Below are 18,018 nucleotides of genomic sequence, written 5' to 3'. Positions count from 1 at the left end.
AACATCCCTGCTGCCAGGACACGGCTTGGCACGGCTTGTCGGCACGGCTTGGCACGGCTCGGCACGGCTCTGCAGCCTGCAGTGGTGCCGCGGCCCCGCGAGGTGTCAGCACAAGGCCGCTGCGGAGGACGCGGCCTCCGCTGTCCGCAGAGGGAGGGCAGGGCAGAGGGCAGGGGGCTCCCTGCCACCCCCCCTGGCACGAGAGGGTCCGGTGTGGGCTAGGGGAGGTGTCCATGCCCCAGTCCTTCCCGCTGTGCCTCCGTCCGGGAGTGGCCACCAAGGGGGAGGCCGGCCGAGGGGCTCACAGGGGTGATTTGGGGAGTGGGGACACCACAGGGGGAAGGAAACCAGGCTGGAGCCATGCAGAGGCCGGAGCAGGGTGCTCAGCTCAAGGAGCCTCCATATCCATACTATGTGAGGGTGTCAGCCTCATCTGGTGCCTGCGGCACGTTGTGACACCATAAAACACCCATCCCCTGCTCCATCACACCCTGCAGACCCCCACCCGTGCCCCTCAGCCTGGGCTCCACATGCAGCACCCACGGTGATGGCTGGGCAGCACCGTGACCTGCCGAGGCCTCCCGCTCTGTAAATAGTGTCAAGGTTAGAGCGAGGGATTCATTGGGGCCATAAATGTTTATGGCAGGCCCTCCCCACTCCCCAGCCGCCACAGCCTGAACTTTCCTTCGGCGATGCTTTTATGGCCGGCCTCTAATCATTAACCTGGGGACTAGCGGAGGTGCTTTGCGGCACGGTCGCGCTGCCAGAGCTCCCCAGGCCCAGAGAAGGGATCCGAGGGGGAAAAATAGGATCAGAACCAGCCAGGAGGGGCTCCGGGGTGTGCTCAGCATCCCCAGCATGGGGATGTGGGTGGCTCTGCGTGGGTGACATGGTGACACAGCCGTGCTTGAGAAGCCTCGTGCCAGGGTTCGTCCCAGAGTTAGTAACCCAGAGCATCAGGGCATAATCCCAGCAGAATCCCTTTTTTTTTTTTTTTTCTGTTTATCCTGGGTTTTGGCTCTTACCTGCCCAGGATGGCGATGTGCAGGACAAAGCCCTGGGGGTCTGTGCCCCCCATGCCTCGCAGCCCCCCTGGTTGTGCCCTTCCTGCTCCCATGTGAGCTCCTCTCCCTGGCAGGAGGCACCCTGGGGGAGGCAGCACGTGTACTGTGCCCCCCTCCTGCCCCCAAATAATGCACAGGCTGTGTCACACACTGCTTTTTAATGGAGAATTGATGGCACATGGGGAAGGCACACACAGCAGCAGGGTGATGGCAGCATCAGGGCTGAGCACTCCCACGCTCTCCAGCACCCTCCAGACCAGCAGCTACCCCAAAATCCCACCTGGGCAACAAGACCTAGCCCTTCACCTTCCCCTGGGCAGCAGAGGAGCTACACCAGCTTCCCCCTGCCCCAAGCAGCACCCAGGGCTGGGGACAGCCCTTGGATACCCCCTATGGATGGACATGGGTCCTCCTTTGGCACTGGGGTCAGCTGAGACCTGTCCATGATCTCCTGTGTCTGTAGGGAAGGGGTCACTCAGCCTCTTCCCATCCTTCAGCTTGCCCCAGCCCTGCTGCCAAGGGGACCTACAAGCTCAGAATATCCCCAGCCCATTTGTTTACAAAGCATTTTTTCAGTTCTTACTCTTTTTTGACTGCTCATTTATTAGGTCAGATTTCAACAGCAGGACACCGATGCGCCCCAGTTTTGCTGGAGTGCCTCTGAGCGCACTGACACATGCCTTCCTCAGGGCATGGAGGATACTAAAATCCTTTCCTGCACCTTAGTTCATGGGGTACTGGAGTTAAATATGTGTTAGCAGAGAACGGACAAACTCAGCGGGCTGCTGCCCCTGCATCCAGCATCCCTGCACCCAGGCGCCGGGCAGGAGCCCGCGGTGGGGCCGGGGGCATCGGGGCAGCCTGGCCGCTTGCACGGATACCATCACAAAAAAGCACGGACTCGTTACACAGCTCGCGACACTGACACTAACACCTTGGGGGGGCCGGGGTGGTGGCGGGGGGGCCAACAGGGGCAGCAGCTCCCCAAAGCCCCCCGCTGCCCCAAGCCGGCCTGAAGTGCCGAAGTGCAACCAGTGCAAAGCCGGGGGGGTTAGCCCCGCATCCCGCGGGGGTCCCCTCACATCATGGACTCCTCCTCCTCCTCCTCGATCTCCCGGTCCACCTCGACAGCCGTGTTCTCGTAGCTGGTGATGCCCCCGTACTTGCGCATGTGGACCATCAGCGGCTTGGGGGACTGGCTGCCGGCCAGGCTGGCCACGTAGGCACCGGTGCGGTTCTCCTCCAGCGACGGGCCCCAGTCCATGGTGGGGCGGCTGGCTTGCTGGAAGCGCTGCGAGGGGACGGGCAGAGGGAGCAGGGCGCACGCCACCGTGCTCCCCGCTGTCACCTCCATCCTTCCCAGGGGATGGGCAGAGCGCCCGGTGTGGGTGGGATGGGGTTTTTGGGGAAGGCAGCTCAGTATCGGTGCCCTGCCGTGGTCTGGGGAGGTGTTCTGGTCTGTGGGGGGTGGTGGGGAGGGCTTGCAGGGGCTGGGGGCTATTGATCCCACTGGGTGAGGGGACAGCATCCAGCTAGGTGGCTCCTGGCCGTGTCACCATGCCCTCGCTCCTGCCTGGGAGGGCTGCAGCCTGGGGAGGGCAGCAAGCTCTGCGGCACTGCGGGGAGCAGCCCGGGGAGAGCAGCAAAGCAAAGCTGAGCTGGGAAGGCTGCAAGCAGCCAGCAGCTCCACAGCCCATCCCTGGATAAAATCTTTCAGCAGGGGAACCCCCCCCATGGTGCCTGGGGTGCCCCCCATACTGCTGCCTCCTTGCTCTCCCTTTGCTCCTCCAAAACAAAGTCCCTCAAGCCCGTGCCCACCCCACACAAGCGACCCCATGCTTTGCACCCCACAGGCAGCAAACCGCCGGAGACCCCAGGCTAGGCAGGGGCTCAGGATCACCCCCGCACATTTCTGGGGTGCTTCGGGGTCTCCTACCTCCCACAGCGTCCCTTCTTCTCGGAGCACGGCCACCAGCATGCCCACGGGAATCATCAGGCAGGAGAAGAGCCCCATGAGGATGCCCAAGGCCTCGGCCCAGGCGGGGAAGCGGTAGGCACCGTACTCGGAGGGCTGGTACTTGATGATGTTGTACACCAGCAGCGCCTGCAGGGCGGCAGGGAGGCAAAGTCAGCCCAGAGCCCTCGGGAGGTCTCAAACCCGTGGAAACCTCCCAGCAGGAGCAGGATGGTCCCTGGGCCAGGCGGAGGCCAGCAGGAGAGGCCAGCAGAGCGACCTGGCACAAGGGGAGGTCACCCAGGGATGCTGGCACCATCCAGCACCATGAGCCCAGCGGTTACCATCATTGTGGCCGGGGACAGGACCATCCAGCACGCCCTGAAGTAGGGCCCTGGTTTGAAGCCCAGCATCATGTGGATGTCTCGGCAGAACCTCTTTATGCCTGGGGGAAGGAGAGGGACAAGGGCTCAGCAGCTGCTGTCTCTGCCCCAAAGCCAGGTGCCTGCAGCAGGCTGGCAGACAGCCCGCCGTTCCCCGTGCCCCCCTCGGGACAGAACCCGTACCATAGACACGTGTCACCACCAGGCAGGTAGCGATCACCACCACCATGAGCCCAAAGCCAGCGCTGTAGTCATCCAGTAGGACCAGCCAGTACATCCCGCCCTGTGGAACAAAGCACTGGTGGCTGGCATCACCAGGACCAGCATCCCCGTAAACCCACATCCTCCTGTTTTGGGGCACCTGTCTGCTGTGCCCCCCATGGGCACTGGGGAATACAGCAATCAGGTACCCTCAGGAGACACCACTCCTCTTCTGGGGTTGGTGCAGGGGCAAGAATTGTGCTGTGCTACCCTCTGGGGGACCTCACATCCCCAGGGAGCCCAGGCTCACCAGTCATCTCTCTCCCACCTTATTAGCTAGTGTCAACACCTGTGTCTCTGCAAACTTGGCTGCTGCCCTAAGCGTTCCCTAAAATGAGCCCCTTGTTAGTCCCCGATGTACCCATCCCCACGCCTCACCTCTGTTGTGAGGATCAGCCCCATCAGGAAGAGGGCAATGCAGATGACAGCCGAGAAAGAAGCTTTCTTTGGCCGCAGGTAGTAGGGAAATTCGTCTGTCACTGCCGTCACGATGGTCTCCATGAAGGCAAACTGCACGGAAAGGACAAGAGGGTCCCCTGAGCCCCACCCCAGGGCTGCCTGGTGCCACCGCTGGCTCAGGGGGCTCTGCTCTCACCTGGCTGTCCAGGCCCAAGGTTAGCAGCATGAAGAAGAAGAGGAAGGACCAGAACGGAGACAGGGGGAGCATCGTCATGGCCTGGGGGTACACCACAAAAGCCAGCCCAGGACCTAGGGGAGGCAAAGGGCGGCAGGGTGAAAAGGGTTTGTCGGGCACCAACCCAAAACCCCAGGCATGGCAGGGCACTGGGAGCCTGCGGCTTCTCCAGGAAGGCAGCCCAGGAGGGAAATGCAGGCAGAGAAGGAGTTTCCCATCCCAGGTCTTTGCTTCGGCAGCGGGAGGTGCCAGGGAAGATGGAGATGGAGAAGAAGGAGCTGCCCCGCACCTCCCCTTCCCAGCCCCGGCTGCCCCAGGGGGAGGGTGAGGGAGGAAGGCTCTTCTTCGGCCTCACCTGCTTTGGCCACTTGGTTGACAGGGACCCCAAGCTCCTGGGACATGTATCCCAAAACGGAGAAGATGGCAAACCCCGCCAGGATGCTGGTGATGGCGTTGCCCAGGGTGACTATGAAGGTGTCCCTAGGGAGCAGAAAGCAGATGCTCTGACCGTGCCTGTCCCGTCCCAGCCCACACCGGGGTGGTACTTCCCAGGGGAAGCAGGACCCGTGTCTAATAACATGGGTCGCGTCGTGGGGCTCCTGCCAGGCTTGCTTTCCCCAGGGGAGGAGACCAGCCCAACACCCAAGGTCCCCTCTCTGCCAGTGGTGCTGGGGACAGGACCAGCAGGCAGAGCTGCAGCCTCACACGCCCCCAGCCACCAGCACCCGCAGCCCAAAACTCCCGCACCGCGTGCTGAGTCTTGATGTTTAGGAGATTTTTCTTCCACCAAACCCTCTAATCCCCCCGCAGCCTGGGTGAGCTGCCCGGTGTCTGCCAGGTGCTCGGGCAAGGGGCGCTGCAGCATGACCCTGTGCAGCTTCTGCTCCCCTTGAACCCTCCCCTTAAACCCACCAGCCGAGGCTTTCGGGGCTCCCCACCTATGATTTTTAGCAGAGGGTATCTGGCTCCCACCTGTAGATGTTCTGATGGAAGGTGTTGTACGAGGCGAAGGTGAGCAGGCCCCCAAAGCCTACCCCAAGGGAGTAGAAAATCTGCAGGGCTGCCTCAATCCACACCTGGGGGGGAAATGGAGCTGAGCAGAGCAGGGTTTGGGAAGCCCCCTGAGGACTTTGGTCAGGGGGTAGCAGAAAAGCCACCCGAGTGAGGGACCTGCCTCCGCTGCGTGCTGGAGGTGGCAGGTTTGGCTTTGTGTCTTGGGCAAACTGCACAAAATCCTGCTCACCTTGGAAGACAGCAAGTGGTCAAACTGGGGAGTGAGGTAAAAGCGGATCCCCTTCCAGGCCCCCTCCAGCGTCACGCCACGAATGAGCAGCATCACCAGGATGAGGTACGGGAAGGTGGCGGTGAAGTACACGACCTGCGGGAGCGCAGAGGCAGCTGGGGAGCTGGGGGCAGCACGCAGCACACCTCATCCCCTGTAACCCCATCTCGGGACGGGACGCCCCAGCACCCAGCACCCCTCTGCAGTGCCGGGGTCCTTGGGATGCAGCAGGGCCAGCAGCACCAGTGTCTGGGTGTGCAAGCCATGCCCAAAGCAGGCTGTGTCCTGCTAGTGTCGCTCACGGGTCTCACTCCCCCAGGTGCACAGGGAGATGCAGATGCAGGTGGGCGTTGCTGTAGATCCCCAAAGGGACCAGCCAGCCCTTACCTTGCCGGAGGACTTGACTCCCTTTAAGATGCACAGGTACACGATGGTCCACGAAAGGAGCAGGCACAGACACAGGTTCCAGCGGATCCTCCCGGGATCCCCAATCCCGGAGCTCCCTTGGATGTGCAGAACATAGCGGCTAGGGCGAAAGGAGAGCCGCTGGTGAGCGGCCACGGCACCCCCACCGGCTGCCAGAGACCCCCTCTGATCCCAGGCACGCCTCTGCTGCAAACAACGGCCATGCCAGCAACACCAGCGGCGAGAGAGCAACAAGGAGCTGGCAGCTACGTGCCAGGGAGAAGGGGAGCACTCGGTGGGACTTCTCCTCCATGTGCTGAACAGCCGGGAGGGGAAAACTGGTTGAGAGCAAATCCCAGCCAGTCTGACCACGGGATGCATTTCATTCTAGCACACCTCCAGGCCAGCAAAGCAGCGCTAGATCACGGACAACCCCCGCATGCCAGAGACAAGATCCTGATGATTAAACCGGGATACCACCAAATGCAGGCAGAGGGACCCCATCGCTGCGACCACAAGTGTGGGTGCCCATGAGATGCTCAGCACAGCCCCTTCGCCCCCACCCTGTCCCCACGCTGTCCCCGGAGGGATGCCCACCCCGTCCCCACATAGGATCAGGCTCTGTACCTCCAGTACTCCTCGCTGGGGCTGACGGTGTTGGAGGTGTTGACGGGGAAGGTGGTGTTCCCCGCCTTGATGACGTGGTGGTCCAGGCACAGGTCGGTGTTCCACCAGTTGCCGCAGTGCTGCCAGGGCAAGTCGCTTGTGAGGGATGCAAAGAGGTAGAAGAGAACGTAAGCAATGATCATATTGTAGTAAATGGCCACCAGGGAGACGATGAGGATCGTGCCCATGCCAACGCCTGGAGGAAGGAGAGGGTAAAGAAGGAGTGAGCCATCTCTCCGCGTCGGAGCAATTCCACGACCAGGGGCACACACTGGGTTTCAGCAGCCCGGTGGTTAACCAGCTCCAGGCCAGAGGTTCCCCCCCGGGGGGAACCCCTGAATGTCCCTGAATGCGCACGAATTGATGACCTGTTGTGTTACACACAGGGTTTTACTCCAGCTCTGTGTTGGGAGTAAAAATGTTGGAGCTGACCTTTTTTTTGAACGTTTTACTCTTACCTTTGTCTTTAACAGCCACTGCTTAGCTTCGATGCTGTATTTTGCACACTGTCTGGTTTAATTGCTTTCATATAATTTCTAGAGCTGATCATCATATCCAGAGCCTCTGCAGACTGGAAGATCTTACACATAACTGGCACTTACTGCAATGACCAACCCAGAAGTCCAGCCTGCTCCACCTTCCCCCAGGATTTAACCTCTGATGCTAACAGGAGCTTTGAGGACTTGGGGACGACACTGCTGGTTGACGTCCTCATCAAGCGGCTCGTGTAGGAGCACGGCAGAGGCTCTGGGTTTCACTCACGCACCTTTAAAGAGAGGGCTTATCTTCCAGACAGCGAGTGGCCCCAGGCTGGAGAACTGCCCAAGCGACAGCTCCATGAAGAAGATGGGGATCCCGCAGATGGCCAGCATGATGAAGTAAGGAACCAGGAAAGCTCCTGCAAGAAGCGAAAAAAAAAAACAGCCCTAAAATTAACGCAGGGCCAACACCTAAAGCCCATCATTGGAAGGAAAATGTTCTCGCCACAACCTTCCACTGCCTTCCTCATGAGGAATATTAACGGGGCAGCGAGGGGCAGCACGCAGCCCCCCGCACCATCGCCCACCCCAGCCCCACATCCCCAGGGCAACCTGCCCTTGGTGCAGGGGAAGGGGCTGCGATCACGCCTTGCCTCGCTTTCCCCCACACACAGACACTTTTTCCTCCTTGGATCTTTCACAACTGCCGTGAAATCCTCCAGTTATTATTGCAAGTGACAAGCAGCTGCTCTGGGAACTGTTCAGTTATCTAGGCACTTTGTGCCGTCGCTGCTGGGTTCTTGCATTGCAAAGGGCTCCTTCCCCTCCCTTGGTGCCTGGGAAGTGTTTGCTGGGCCCTTTGGGTCCTGCAGGACACCAGGTGAAGACACCAGAACCAAAGGGGATGCTCAGCTGGTGGATGCTCACGTGCAGCACGGAGCTCTAGGGACGTCTCCATGCCATGATGCAGCGACTTGCAGGTGAGCCCCATCCACACCTGGGTGCAGGCTGACCCTACAGCCCTGCAGCAAGCTTAGGGGCAGGAGGAGGTGGCTGGAAGCAACACCTGGTGTCCTCCCTGCTTCGGCACACAGCAGCCAGCACTGCTTCCCAGCCCCGAGGCGGGGAAAGGGGGGGTCCATTCGGGGACACGTCCCACCAGCCCAGCCCAGCGAGGGGGAGATGCGGCCAGAAGGATGGGCAGTACCTCCTCCATTGGTGTAAGCCCTGTAGGGGAACCTCCAGACGTTGCCGAGCCCCACGCAGTACCCGATGCAGGAGAGGAGGAAATCCAGCCGGCCCGTCCAGTTCCCTCTGTCCTCAGGGCACTCGGAGCCCAGGTCCCCGTCCTGGCTGCTGGGGCTCACCAGGAGCTCTGGTGTCACCGGCTGGGCGAGAGAGGGTGCAGGGCATGGCAGAGGGCACCCGGGGGTGGAGGGAAGAGGTAAAGCTGGGTAACCCCAAACCTCCCTCTGGCTGCCTCAGGTGCGGGTCCTACGGCATGGGTGGGCTCCCCGGGAGGGCTCCCTGGGGTCTCTGCGTGTGGGAAAAGCAAACGGGTGGGATGAGGGTCGTGTCCCTGTCTCACTGCACGTGGCTGACCCCTGCCAGGAGGTCCCTTGGGTGCAGTTTCCATGAAGCAAAAGGACACCAGGGTCCTTGCCAAAAGGACACCGGGGCCAGGGCAGAAGGATGCTTGTCTGGGAGCGTCCCCATTCTTCTGGGGTCCCAGTGGGAAAAAGCAGCCATCTCCATGTCCCTGAGGTCAAACATCTCTAGGGAATGAGCCCATGGGATGAGGCTGAGGGACAGGGGCGTGGATTTGCAGGGATCAGCCAGGAACTGTGGGTCCCCCTGCACGCAGACCTCCGTCCCCTGGGGGGATGAGCGCTGGCTGGGGAGCAGAGCCCAGCGCGCTCCCTGCCACAGACACAGGGCCAGGTGGCACATCGCCTTCCTCCTCCTCCTCCTCCTCCTCCTGCTGCTCTCCGGCCAGCCCGCAGGATGCTGCTGCCGGTTCCCATGGAGACAGGAGCCGAGCTGCCGATGGCGATGATGGCTGCGTGCTCCCACCAGCACCGCTCGCAGACCCCTCGAGGGGCAGGAGGAGCCAGGAAACTTCCCAAAGCCAGCCTGAAACACTCAGCCCGAGCAAAGGCCTCGCACCAAAACCCAACCCCAGCTGCAGAAGCCGCCCCTAAGCGCCCATCCCTGCTGGATGCCACCAACACAGGGCAAGGGCCGGAGGAAAAGCTTCAGAAACACAGGCTGAAAGGTGAAACCACAACCCAAATATAATACTGGAGATACAAAACCTCCCTGCCACCTGGTAGCCCTCCTGCAGTGGTTTAACAGGGCTCTCTGACTTAGCTACTCCCCCAAAACGCGGCCGTGCTGCTAATTAGCCCAGCACCTGCAGAGACCTGTGTCTGAGATGAACAAACGGCCCTGCAGCATCCCTCCTGGACGCGCCAGCTGCTGAGCCCTGCTTTCACCCTGAGGTCCCTGCCAGGCGGGCAGAGGGGTGACAGGGGTGGCCAGACCCTCCCCCCCCCCCCCCGTCACTAAAACCTGGTCTATTAACATGAGTTAAAATAAATTACAAGATGTGGTATTTAAGGATCCAGCCCATCTCTGTCCCAAATAACAGAGGGCTGCACGCCGTGCTGATTCAGGTGGAAACCTCACGCAGTGCCTCGATTTCAGGCCTTTTTTTAGGCTCAGTGCTCCCTTTCAGCCTCTGTCCTAACGGGGATTTTCCTTCTGATGCTCTAGCGCTTTCCACGGTGCCATCTTTCAGACCACGCTCCCGTCTCGCGGCTACAAACAGACGGGGACCAACAGCTCCCTTGGCAACAGCGTCCTCCCCCAGCACGGCATCGCTTCCCTTCATCCGCCAGGAGATGCTCCCAAGGAAGCCAGCGAACCAAAGGTCACCGCGGAGAAGAAGCACTTGAGCCTCGAGGAGGATAAGAGCTGGCTTCCACGAGGAAATTTCCCCACGCTAATTATTATCCGCAAACCGATTTACTGAAACCTCTACAAAACTCTGCTGGCACAGGGCTGAATCTAGAAAGCCAGCCAGATTCGGGTTGGTTTTTCATCGTATTTTGCCTAAACTCGTACTTGGCACCGTGGGGCTGTTTTGTCCGCGGCTCGCTCAGCGTTCTGCGCGTGAACCACGGCGCCGAGCTGGGAGAGATGCCACCCGAAGGCAGATTTCTCCCCTGCGGCTCCGTGCGAGCACAGCACGTCTGTAACGCGTGAGTCACTTCGGGTTAGTTAGAGATGCTTGTTAATCTCTTTAAGAACAAAAATAAAAGCCACAAAAAAAATTAATTCGGATGCAGAATCGCTTAGGAAGTGCAGTAAATCTGAGTCTGTGTGGTGGGAAGAGCCCTGGGGGGCTGTGCTAGCCCTGCTTGCCCCAGCTCCGGGGTCACGGCGCAAGCCAGGAGAGGGAGCAAGCCTTGTTGTCGGTGGCCACGGATGGCTGAGGCTGAAACAAACACATTGCAGGGATGTCCAGAGCACAGAGAGCATGCACATTTCCAGTGACACCCACTGGGTGCCCCCCAGTCCCCGCAGCACCCCGTCAGGGGGCAGAGGCTCGGGTGCTGCTCCCGGCTGGGACGGGGCAGCCCAAAGCCCGGCTCCTGCCCTGTCCCCCACCCTCACCAAATAACCCTCAAAGCAAACAAGCACTCGCTTAAAAAAACATCCACTCGGCTCTTCTGGAAATACTATTATGCAAAAACAAACACGGCATCCTTAGGGCCTGAGAAGGGTCTCTGTTAAGGAGGAATCTCCATGTGCCCTAAAGATGTCTGGTGAGGCTTGAAACTCCCGCCTCACAGGTGGGTTGCAGACACTGGCGAGAGGGAGAAGGGGGCTGCGGGGGTCCTGGGGATGTGCAAACAGCTCCATCAGCTCAGGAAGCCCCTGCCCAGGTTGGACACGGCGTCCTGCAGTGCCCGGTGGTGGTGGGATGAGAGACCCCCGCCCGCTGTCAGCAAGAGGGGGTTTGGGGAGTGAGGGGCAGCAGGGCCCTGAGCAGCACCACCAATGGGCGAAATAACTCGAGACATCTGCTTCTCATTCCAGCTGATCGCTGCGGGACTAAATGAATTCCTGAAAAAATGTTAAACAGGATCACCAGCGGCAGAGGAATCCTTTCAAGTGTCTCAGAAAACCTTTTGAAGGGGCAAAGAGAACTTTTAATGGATCTTGCAGTCGCCAAGTGACCTGAATAAGCAATTTGTAGGAAAGAGGAGAGGAAAGAGCTGCCTCCAAACAGCACTGGGGGCAGGTAGGCAGCCTGAGGCCGCCAGGGCCATCAAACTGCTGCTGGCTTGCACCAGGCCAGCGCTGGTCCCAGCAGCCTAGGAATTTCCTGTCAGGGACACAACTCTGCTGGGTTTTCATCCTTCCAGCTGAAGGCTGGGCACAGGTTGGAGTCCTCCTCACTTTGCCTTCAGCAGGCATGGGCTGGCAGAGCAAAGAGGAGAAAGGCAGAGCCCAAGGGGTTTGTGGCACTCGGGATGCCCAGGACGCTCCAGGCAGCATGGACCCACCAGCAGCAGCAGCGTGTCCCCACACGGGACCTGGGGACAAGGAGGGGCTTGGCCCCTGGTGCAGGGGCAGATGGGGGCCCACTGAGCAAAGATCCAGTGGAGGCAGAGCCTGGCATGGGGGAAGCCTGAAAGCTGGCTTTAAAAAGGGTTCCCAGCAGGATTGCTAGCTCTGCCAGCCCACAACGGGCACAAGGGGAGTTCAGTGTCCAGCACCACCCTGACCCCTCTAAACCCTGCGGAGGAGGAGGCGATCCCAGCTGCGGGTGGGAGAGGCACTGCCCAGCCCCGGGTACTCACCCCATGGAGGGGGAGAAACCCCAAACCCTCCCGAGCACCCCCAACCTCCCCATGCCCGGGCAGCCCCAGGCTGTCAGGAGCAGCATCCCCAGGAGCAGCACCACGGGGAGCTGGTGCTGAGCACCCACCCACAGCCCCCCAGGGCAGCCTGGCCGTGAATCACCTCCAGCAGCACCTGCAGGCAGGGCAGGGGTGGGAAAAGCATCCCTCCGAGCGGGCAACAGGTCCTGACAAAGCGACCCCCACCCATCTCGGGATGCCCCCCCGTCCTCCCCCTTTGTGAGGGTGCCAGGGCCGAGCCTCCCAGCCGTGCACCCGTGGGTGCCCGCGCTCCCCGAGCCCCGAGAGCGGCTCTCACCTTGCGGAGATGCTGCTGCCGAATCTTCTTCATCCCACAATCCTGTTGCTATGCGCTCCCCGCTCCGACACTTGTTCTCTGGCTCCGCAGACCAGACGGCCTCTCCGGAGGCAGGGAGGGAGAAGAGGGAGCGATGGCGGGCAGGGAAGGGTGCTGAGCTCCTCCCGGCGCCGCGGATGGAGGCGGGGGGCACGGGGGGACACGGCCCAGCGGGAGCGGAGCTGGCAGAAAGGTTTTCCTGGAGTTGGGGATGGCTGCGTGCTGAGCAGGCAGGGAGGGAGGGGACGGCTCTTGGCAGGCTGGAGAAGGGCTGTCTGTCAAACGAGCCCCTGCCGGGAGGGGTTCGGCTCCTCAGCCCCCACCAGGGCAGCGAGGAGGAGTGGATGCTGTTTTACACAAACCCACAGATGCGTCAGGTCCCATGGGTGCCCTGCCGCTGGGCACCCGGTGCTCCCACATGTCCCAGGGGGTGGTGGCAGCAGAGCAAGTGCCAGAAGCTCCCAGCACCTTTACGGCCGGCCCCACGCTGGTTTTCCTTCTGGCAGGGCACAGCTGGAGCCTGAGCAGCTCCAAAGTGCTTCGTGCCCGTGCTGTCACAGAGCCCGGAGCCCGGGGCAGGGGATGCTCAGCAGCCCTCGGTCCCTCTGGGCAGGACCAGCGCATCCCAGTGCGCCTGGGGCAGGTCCCAGTGGGGACGGCAGTCCCCAGTGCTGTCCCCAGCACTGGAGCGCAGCTCCTGTCCCCAGGGCTCAGGTGTTCCTGTTGAGCTGTCAGTGGGATCCTACAGCCCCGACAGCCAGGGAAATGGGGGCTTTTCCCCCTCGTGCTCAGCCAAATCCCCAGTGAGGAGGCAAGGAGCTGATCTGCGGCTCCTTCTCCCACTGCTGTGGTGAAAAATGTCCCCGGAGGCTTTGCTCAGCTTTAAGGCTCAGCAGGTGGCTCTGGGGCTGTGGAGGGGGACAGGGCTGGAACTGAGGCCCCACATCTCCCCGAAACCTCCTGGAGGTCCTGTTCCTACAGCTCTTCAAACACTTTTGAATAATTTCCCCAAAAGGAAACAGATCGTGAGAATAAAGAGACATTTCTGCAAAGCCCAGCGCTGGTGAAGTGCCTCAGCGTTTGCACAGTGGGTCTTTGAGAGCTAACATTTACCTGGGTTTCCCAGGGGGAAAGGAGGAAGGAGCAAACTGCATAATCCAACAAACGTCTCTTTTTTTTTTCAGACTCGCAGTTTCCTCAAAAAAAAAAAGAAAAAAAAAAAAAGGGGTTGGGAAGTCACCAAGCTGGGTTTTCCTTGTCTCGGTCTTATCCATCGCTTCTCCCTCTCCTGGGATGCGTGGGGAAAGCCAAGCCCAGCTGCCTGGGCTGGTGGCCCGGAGCCGTATCTCGCTGTCCCAGCCTCGCCCTTCCTGCTCGGGGCAGCGATGCTTTGTTTGCCTTTCGTGCCCGTGCCATCTGAATCATCCCTTCAGCCTTTTCCCTCCGGATCCACCTCAAGGGAAGTGTCCCACAGGGGCAGGCTGGTGGCAGCTTGTTACAGCTGCCCCAGCCCCGTGTCACCAGCATGGACCAAGCCCTGCACAAACAGCCCAGCCCTCCGCGGGCACCCTCCGAGCCTTGTTCTTCTCATCACTAGGGCAGAGACACCCAGGGCTGGTGTTACCCCAAAACTACATTGATATTGCTGTCTGTGGGATGCTCTGTGCCTAGAGCTCGCTTTTGGGGTTCAGCTGGTGCTGCTGTGCTAGGGCCACCAGCTCTCCATCCCCTGGGACCAGCAGGGTGTAGACCCCATTACGAGCATCTGGGGTGCTCCAGCTTCTCATTTCAGAGCTGGCTCGAGTCTGGCATCACCCCAGAGCCACCTGGAGACCCAAAACGGGCCACAGCACCTGTGAGAGGCAGCAGGAGCTGGGGGGAGTTCCCAGGAGGAGCAGCCTGCTCTGGGAACCCCAGCAACCCCAGGGGAGCTCAGGCAGAGGACAGCAGCATTGCACAGCTGTGCACAGTCCCCAGAACCTGGCACTGGGGAGCACACGCACCTCTCCAGCCCGATGCCATGCCTGATGGGCACCAGTGGGCAGGGAAAAAGCAGCCCCCTGGCCAGGGGAAGCCCCCTGCCCACCCTGCTCACAGCCCAGCAGCACCTGGGGAGGTGCCTGGCAGCAGGACGGGGCCGTGCCCAGATCTGCTCCGTGGGGCACGGGGAAGGCAGCAGCCGCCGCGGTGCTCCCTTCCGTCAGCGCTGGGAACCGTGCCATGCCGGAGGCTGCTGCGTTGCCAGCCACCTGCTGTGCGTGGCCTTATTTTGAGGATTATTTCAAGATTTCTCTGAGGAGGGGTGCGGCCAGGCAGCGTGAGCCAGTAGGAAGCACAGAGGAAGGAATGGGAAGAAACCGCGGGGGCTTGCTGGGGACAGTCCCCAGGGTCCCTTGGCAGTGCCACCCACTGTCCCCATAAAGCTGTGGTGATGTGTGGGGCTGTGCAACTCAGGAGGCAACTGCCAGGGGTGCTAAAAATGTGTCTGTCACCTGCCAGGGGTCCGACCATCAGGGTGATGCATGGCCAGGAGCTTTGGGTGCCAAAGCCGGTGGGGACACGGGGACCAGCGGGGACATGGTGACCCCACAGCCCTGATGAAATGGTGGCTGGAGGGAGGCAGGGGAGGACGGGGGAGCGGGGACACGGCAGATGCCTTCCGTCAGCAGCCGAGGGGTGTGTGTGTGTGTTGGGGGAAGGGGTGCTGGGCGTGTGGGCGCATTTATGGCCCCTTCCCGCCAGCGCCTGCTCCCTGAGCACACACAGGCAGCAGCAACCCAAGGGCACAGCCCCGCGGCTCGCTGGACTTTTACCCTGCTGTGCAAACAGGCAGGCACCTGATTAGGGTATCGGTTGGAATTTCATCCTGTCAACGGTACCGGGAGCTTCTCCGGGGCGGTGGCAGAGCATCTTCCCTCTGCCCGCACCCTCCCGTGGGCACCCCGGCGCCCAGCAGGGTGCAGCCCTTTGGGCAGGCAGCCCGTCCACTCCCTTCCCTTCAACCTTGTGGCACCAGCTCCGTTCCCATTGCCTCCCCAACCTTTTAGCTACCAAAGGCCTGTATCCCCTTGTAGCGGGGCACACAGAGGGATGTGCCAGGCACCCAGACACCGTGCCAGTGAGCCCAATGCAGCAAGGTGCAGCAGTAGTGCCCCCACTCCTGGAAGGTCAGAAAAAAAAAACTTTATTCTGTCCTTCTCTCTGCAACACCGCCTCATCCTGCCCCGGCTCCTCCATCTGCTGTGCCCAGGAGGACTTTATCCCACACCAGATGTCCCTCCACATTCACCTTTCCTGCCCAGGCACCTCTCCGTGCACATCCCTGCCTCCCCCCGGCACGTTTTGGGGCTGGAGGAGCCATTTTGGGCAGGGATTTGAGGACAGCCCCTGGCTCGGTGCCCTGCAGGACGGCTGGGATGTGGCTGGGATGGAGAGGCGACGACGGGATGAGGAAGGGGGAGGACGGCAAAGCCAGTAGTGCCCGGGCTGGGCCCACCCATGCCCGCTCCGTCGCGGCCGGGCACCGATGCCAGCTGTCCCTGGTGCTATCTCACATCCTCGTTCTCTGTTTGCTCTTCTTGGACAAGGAGGATATTCAGCCCGTCAACAGCCATAAAACGAGATTAGAGGCCGGGAGGCACCAATCGGCGGCGGCCACGTCTGTGGGCAGCCGGCCTTGTTCTTTGGCCTCCACCAGCAAGGCCTGGCCTCACCCTTTCCCTCGGCCACCCCCGGCACGGCCACCCCCGCCGTGGCCAGGGGATGGGACGTGGCCACCCCACGCCACCCCACGCCACCTTGTGCCTCCCTCGTGCTGGGCACATGGCGTGCTGCCACCAGCCCATGGGGCCAGGCTGCTGCGTCCAGGCCTCTGTCCCTGTCCTCCCCGCCTGTTCGGCCCCATTTGGGGACGTCGGTGTGGGTTTGTCCCCGCAGCCACATCCCTGCCCTGCCGCAGCAGCACCCGGGGTGTGAGGAAGCAGCAATGCATCTTTGGCACGCAGGATTCCTGCTTGTTTTTATTTTAACTGATGCCTAAAAAATGAAAAGGAAAACCAGTTTTGCCTTATATACACGAGCCATGAGCCGAAGTCCCCAGTCAGTGCTGGTGTTCGTCCTCACCACCAAGCGCAGCTGGCAGTGGTGGCCCCAGGGAGGTGTCCCCACAGAGGGGAGGTGTAAATCCTACATGAGCTGGAGAGGGGCTGCAGGCACAGCGGGATTGCAGGGACCCACGGGGTCCTGCAAGAGCCACAACACCCCCGGACACTGTGATCTCGGGGCCAGAAGGGGCTGAGGATGGGCAAGGGGCTCAGTGCAGAGGCAGTGCTGGGTGCGAGGGCTGTGCGGGCAGCGGGGACATCTCTGCCTCTCGTCCCTGCTGGGCCTTGGAGGGACAGCGCTCGGAAAGGGCAAGCAGGGCCCCTGCATCCTTGCCTTGGTCTTGGGAAGCTGCACACCTTGGAGAATCCAAAACTGGGCTGTACATTAGCTGAGCTAATATTATCCCAGGAGTCAGTGGGATGAAGGGCATTTTAGCTGCAGTTTTCCAGCAGGAAAAAAAAGGGCATTGATTACTGGCCATGGGCATGCAGGGGGCAAGAGGTCATACAGTGCATGCAGGGCAACTGGGAGAACAAAACCCCGAGTCCTTTGGGTTACAAGAAAACTGCCCCTCTGTCCCTGGAAGCTCTCCTTCACCTCACACCGCCAACCCTTCCTCTCCCCACAACAGCCCCAGCAGTGGCTCTGGTGGATGCGGCTGCTGCAGCACCTTGGTGCAGCATCACGGAGCTGTGACAGGGTCTGAACACTCGGTCTCTTACACACTTCTCCCCCCAACCCCATCAGATGCCCCGCTGGTGGGAGACGAACGCCCGGTGGCTCTCAGGGCCCCCCCGGAGGATGCTCTGCTCCCGCACCGTGGGTGCAGCTCGGTGCAAGGCTCTGCGATGCTTAGGGTCAGTGTGTGACACCTGGGGCTGGCTCTTCTGCCCTGTCCTGATGACAAACCTTCTTCTTCTTGTCCTTCCCACCTTGGAAGGTGGTCTCAGACCTCAGCGGGCGGTTCAGGTATGGGATGGAGGTCTGGCACGTCTCTTGGTGGCTCTTTGTGGCCACAGGGATGGAGCTGGGGACGCAGGCGTGGTGGCTGGGGGACACGGGGGGCACTTGCCCAGGTGGTGCTGCAGCTCGCTGCCATCACCCAAGTTTGGAGGAGCCCCTGTTCCTCCTCAGGCCCCACCACTGAGCGTCCTGTCCGGCTCACACCGTCCATCTCATTCCGCCGTGGGCATCCCCCTCCCTGGCGTGGCAGATCCCGCAGCTCAGCTGAGATTTGTTCTGCCTCGAGTCCAGCCAAACCTTTCCTCTAGTTCAGTCTCGCTTGAACCGCCCCCAAAGCAGCAGGCAGCTGGATCACTGGGAGGACCGGGAAGGAAGCATCCCACCAGCTCCATGCGATGTGCCCCAGGAAAGCCAGCCTCCACCACCCCCTAACGCCCGTCCTGCTGGCTCTGTGATCGTCCTTGGGGCTACAGCTAGCAGAGACCAGAGTAGCGCGTTTCCCCCGGGAGAGCAGTACTACCTAACCCACGGTTTGTGTGTAGGACAGAGCCCACC

At 61.1% G+C, this 18,018-nt stretch overlaps 1 protein-coding gene across 1 annotated transcript; it reads right to left on the bottom strand.

The window, feature by feature from the left end:
• Nucleotides 1-2,142: 2,142 nt before the first annotated feature.
• Nucleotides 2,143-12,390, bottom strand: SLC6A7 (solute carrier family 6 member 7). The gene is made up of 14 exons (XM_035570940.1): nt 12,358-12,390; nt 8,336-8,516; nt 7,416-7,547; nt 6,611-6,845; nt 5,966-6,104; nt 5,540-5,674; nt 5,269-5,372; nt 4,652-4,776; nt 4,258-4,370; nt 4,041-4,172; nt 3,585-3,684; nt 3,363-3,463; nt 3,001-3,168; nt 2,143-2,355 (listed from the first exon to the last, which is right to left on the bottom strand). Exons 1-14 carry the CDS (start codon nt 12,388-12,390, stop codon nt 2,143-2,145), a joined length of 1,911 nt encoding a protein of 636 aa, XP_035426833.1.
• Between the last annotated feature and the right edge of the window lie 5,628 nt (nt 12,391-18,018).

This window comes from Cygnus atratus, chromosome 14 (genome assembly GCF_013377495.2).
Source record: "Cygnus atratus isolate AKBS03 ecotype Queensland, Australia chromosome 14, CAtr_DNAZoo_HiC_assembly, whole genome shotgun sequence".
Taxonomy (NCBI): domain Eukaryota; kingdom Metazoa; phylum Chordata; class Aves; order Anseriformes; family Anatidae; genus Cygnus; species Cygnus atratus.
The sequence above is the reverse complement of the archived record's forward strand: the minus strand, read 5'-3'. Positions and strand labels throughout refer to the sequence as shown.

Coding starts and splice junctions, on each gene's coding strand:
- SLC6A7 (XM_035570940.1), bottom strand. CDS start 12,390: ATGAAGAAGATTCGGCAGCAGCATCTCCGCAAG. Junction 8,517..12,357: donor GGCAGCAGCATCTCCGCAAG/GTGAGAGCCGCT, acceptor TCTCTCGCCCAG/CCGGTGACACCAGAGCTCCT. Junction 3,169..3,362: donor TGTCCCCGGCCACAATGATG/GTAACCGCTGGG, acceptor GCCGCCCTGCAG/GCGCTGCTGGTGTACAACAT.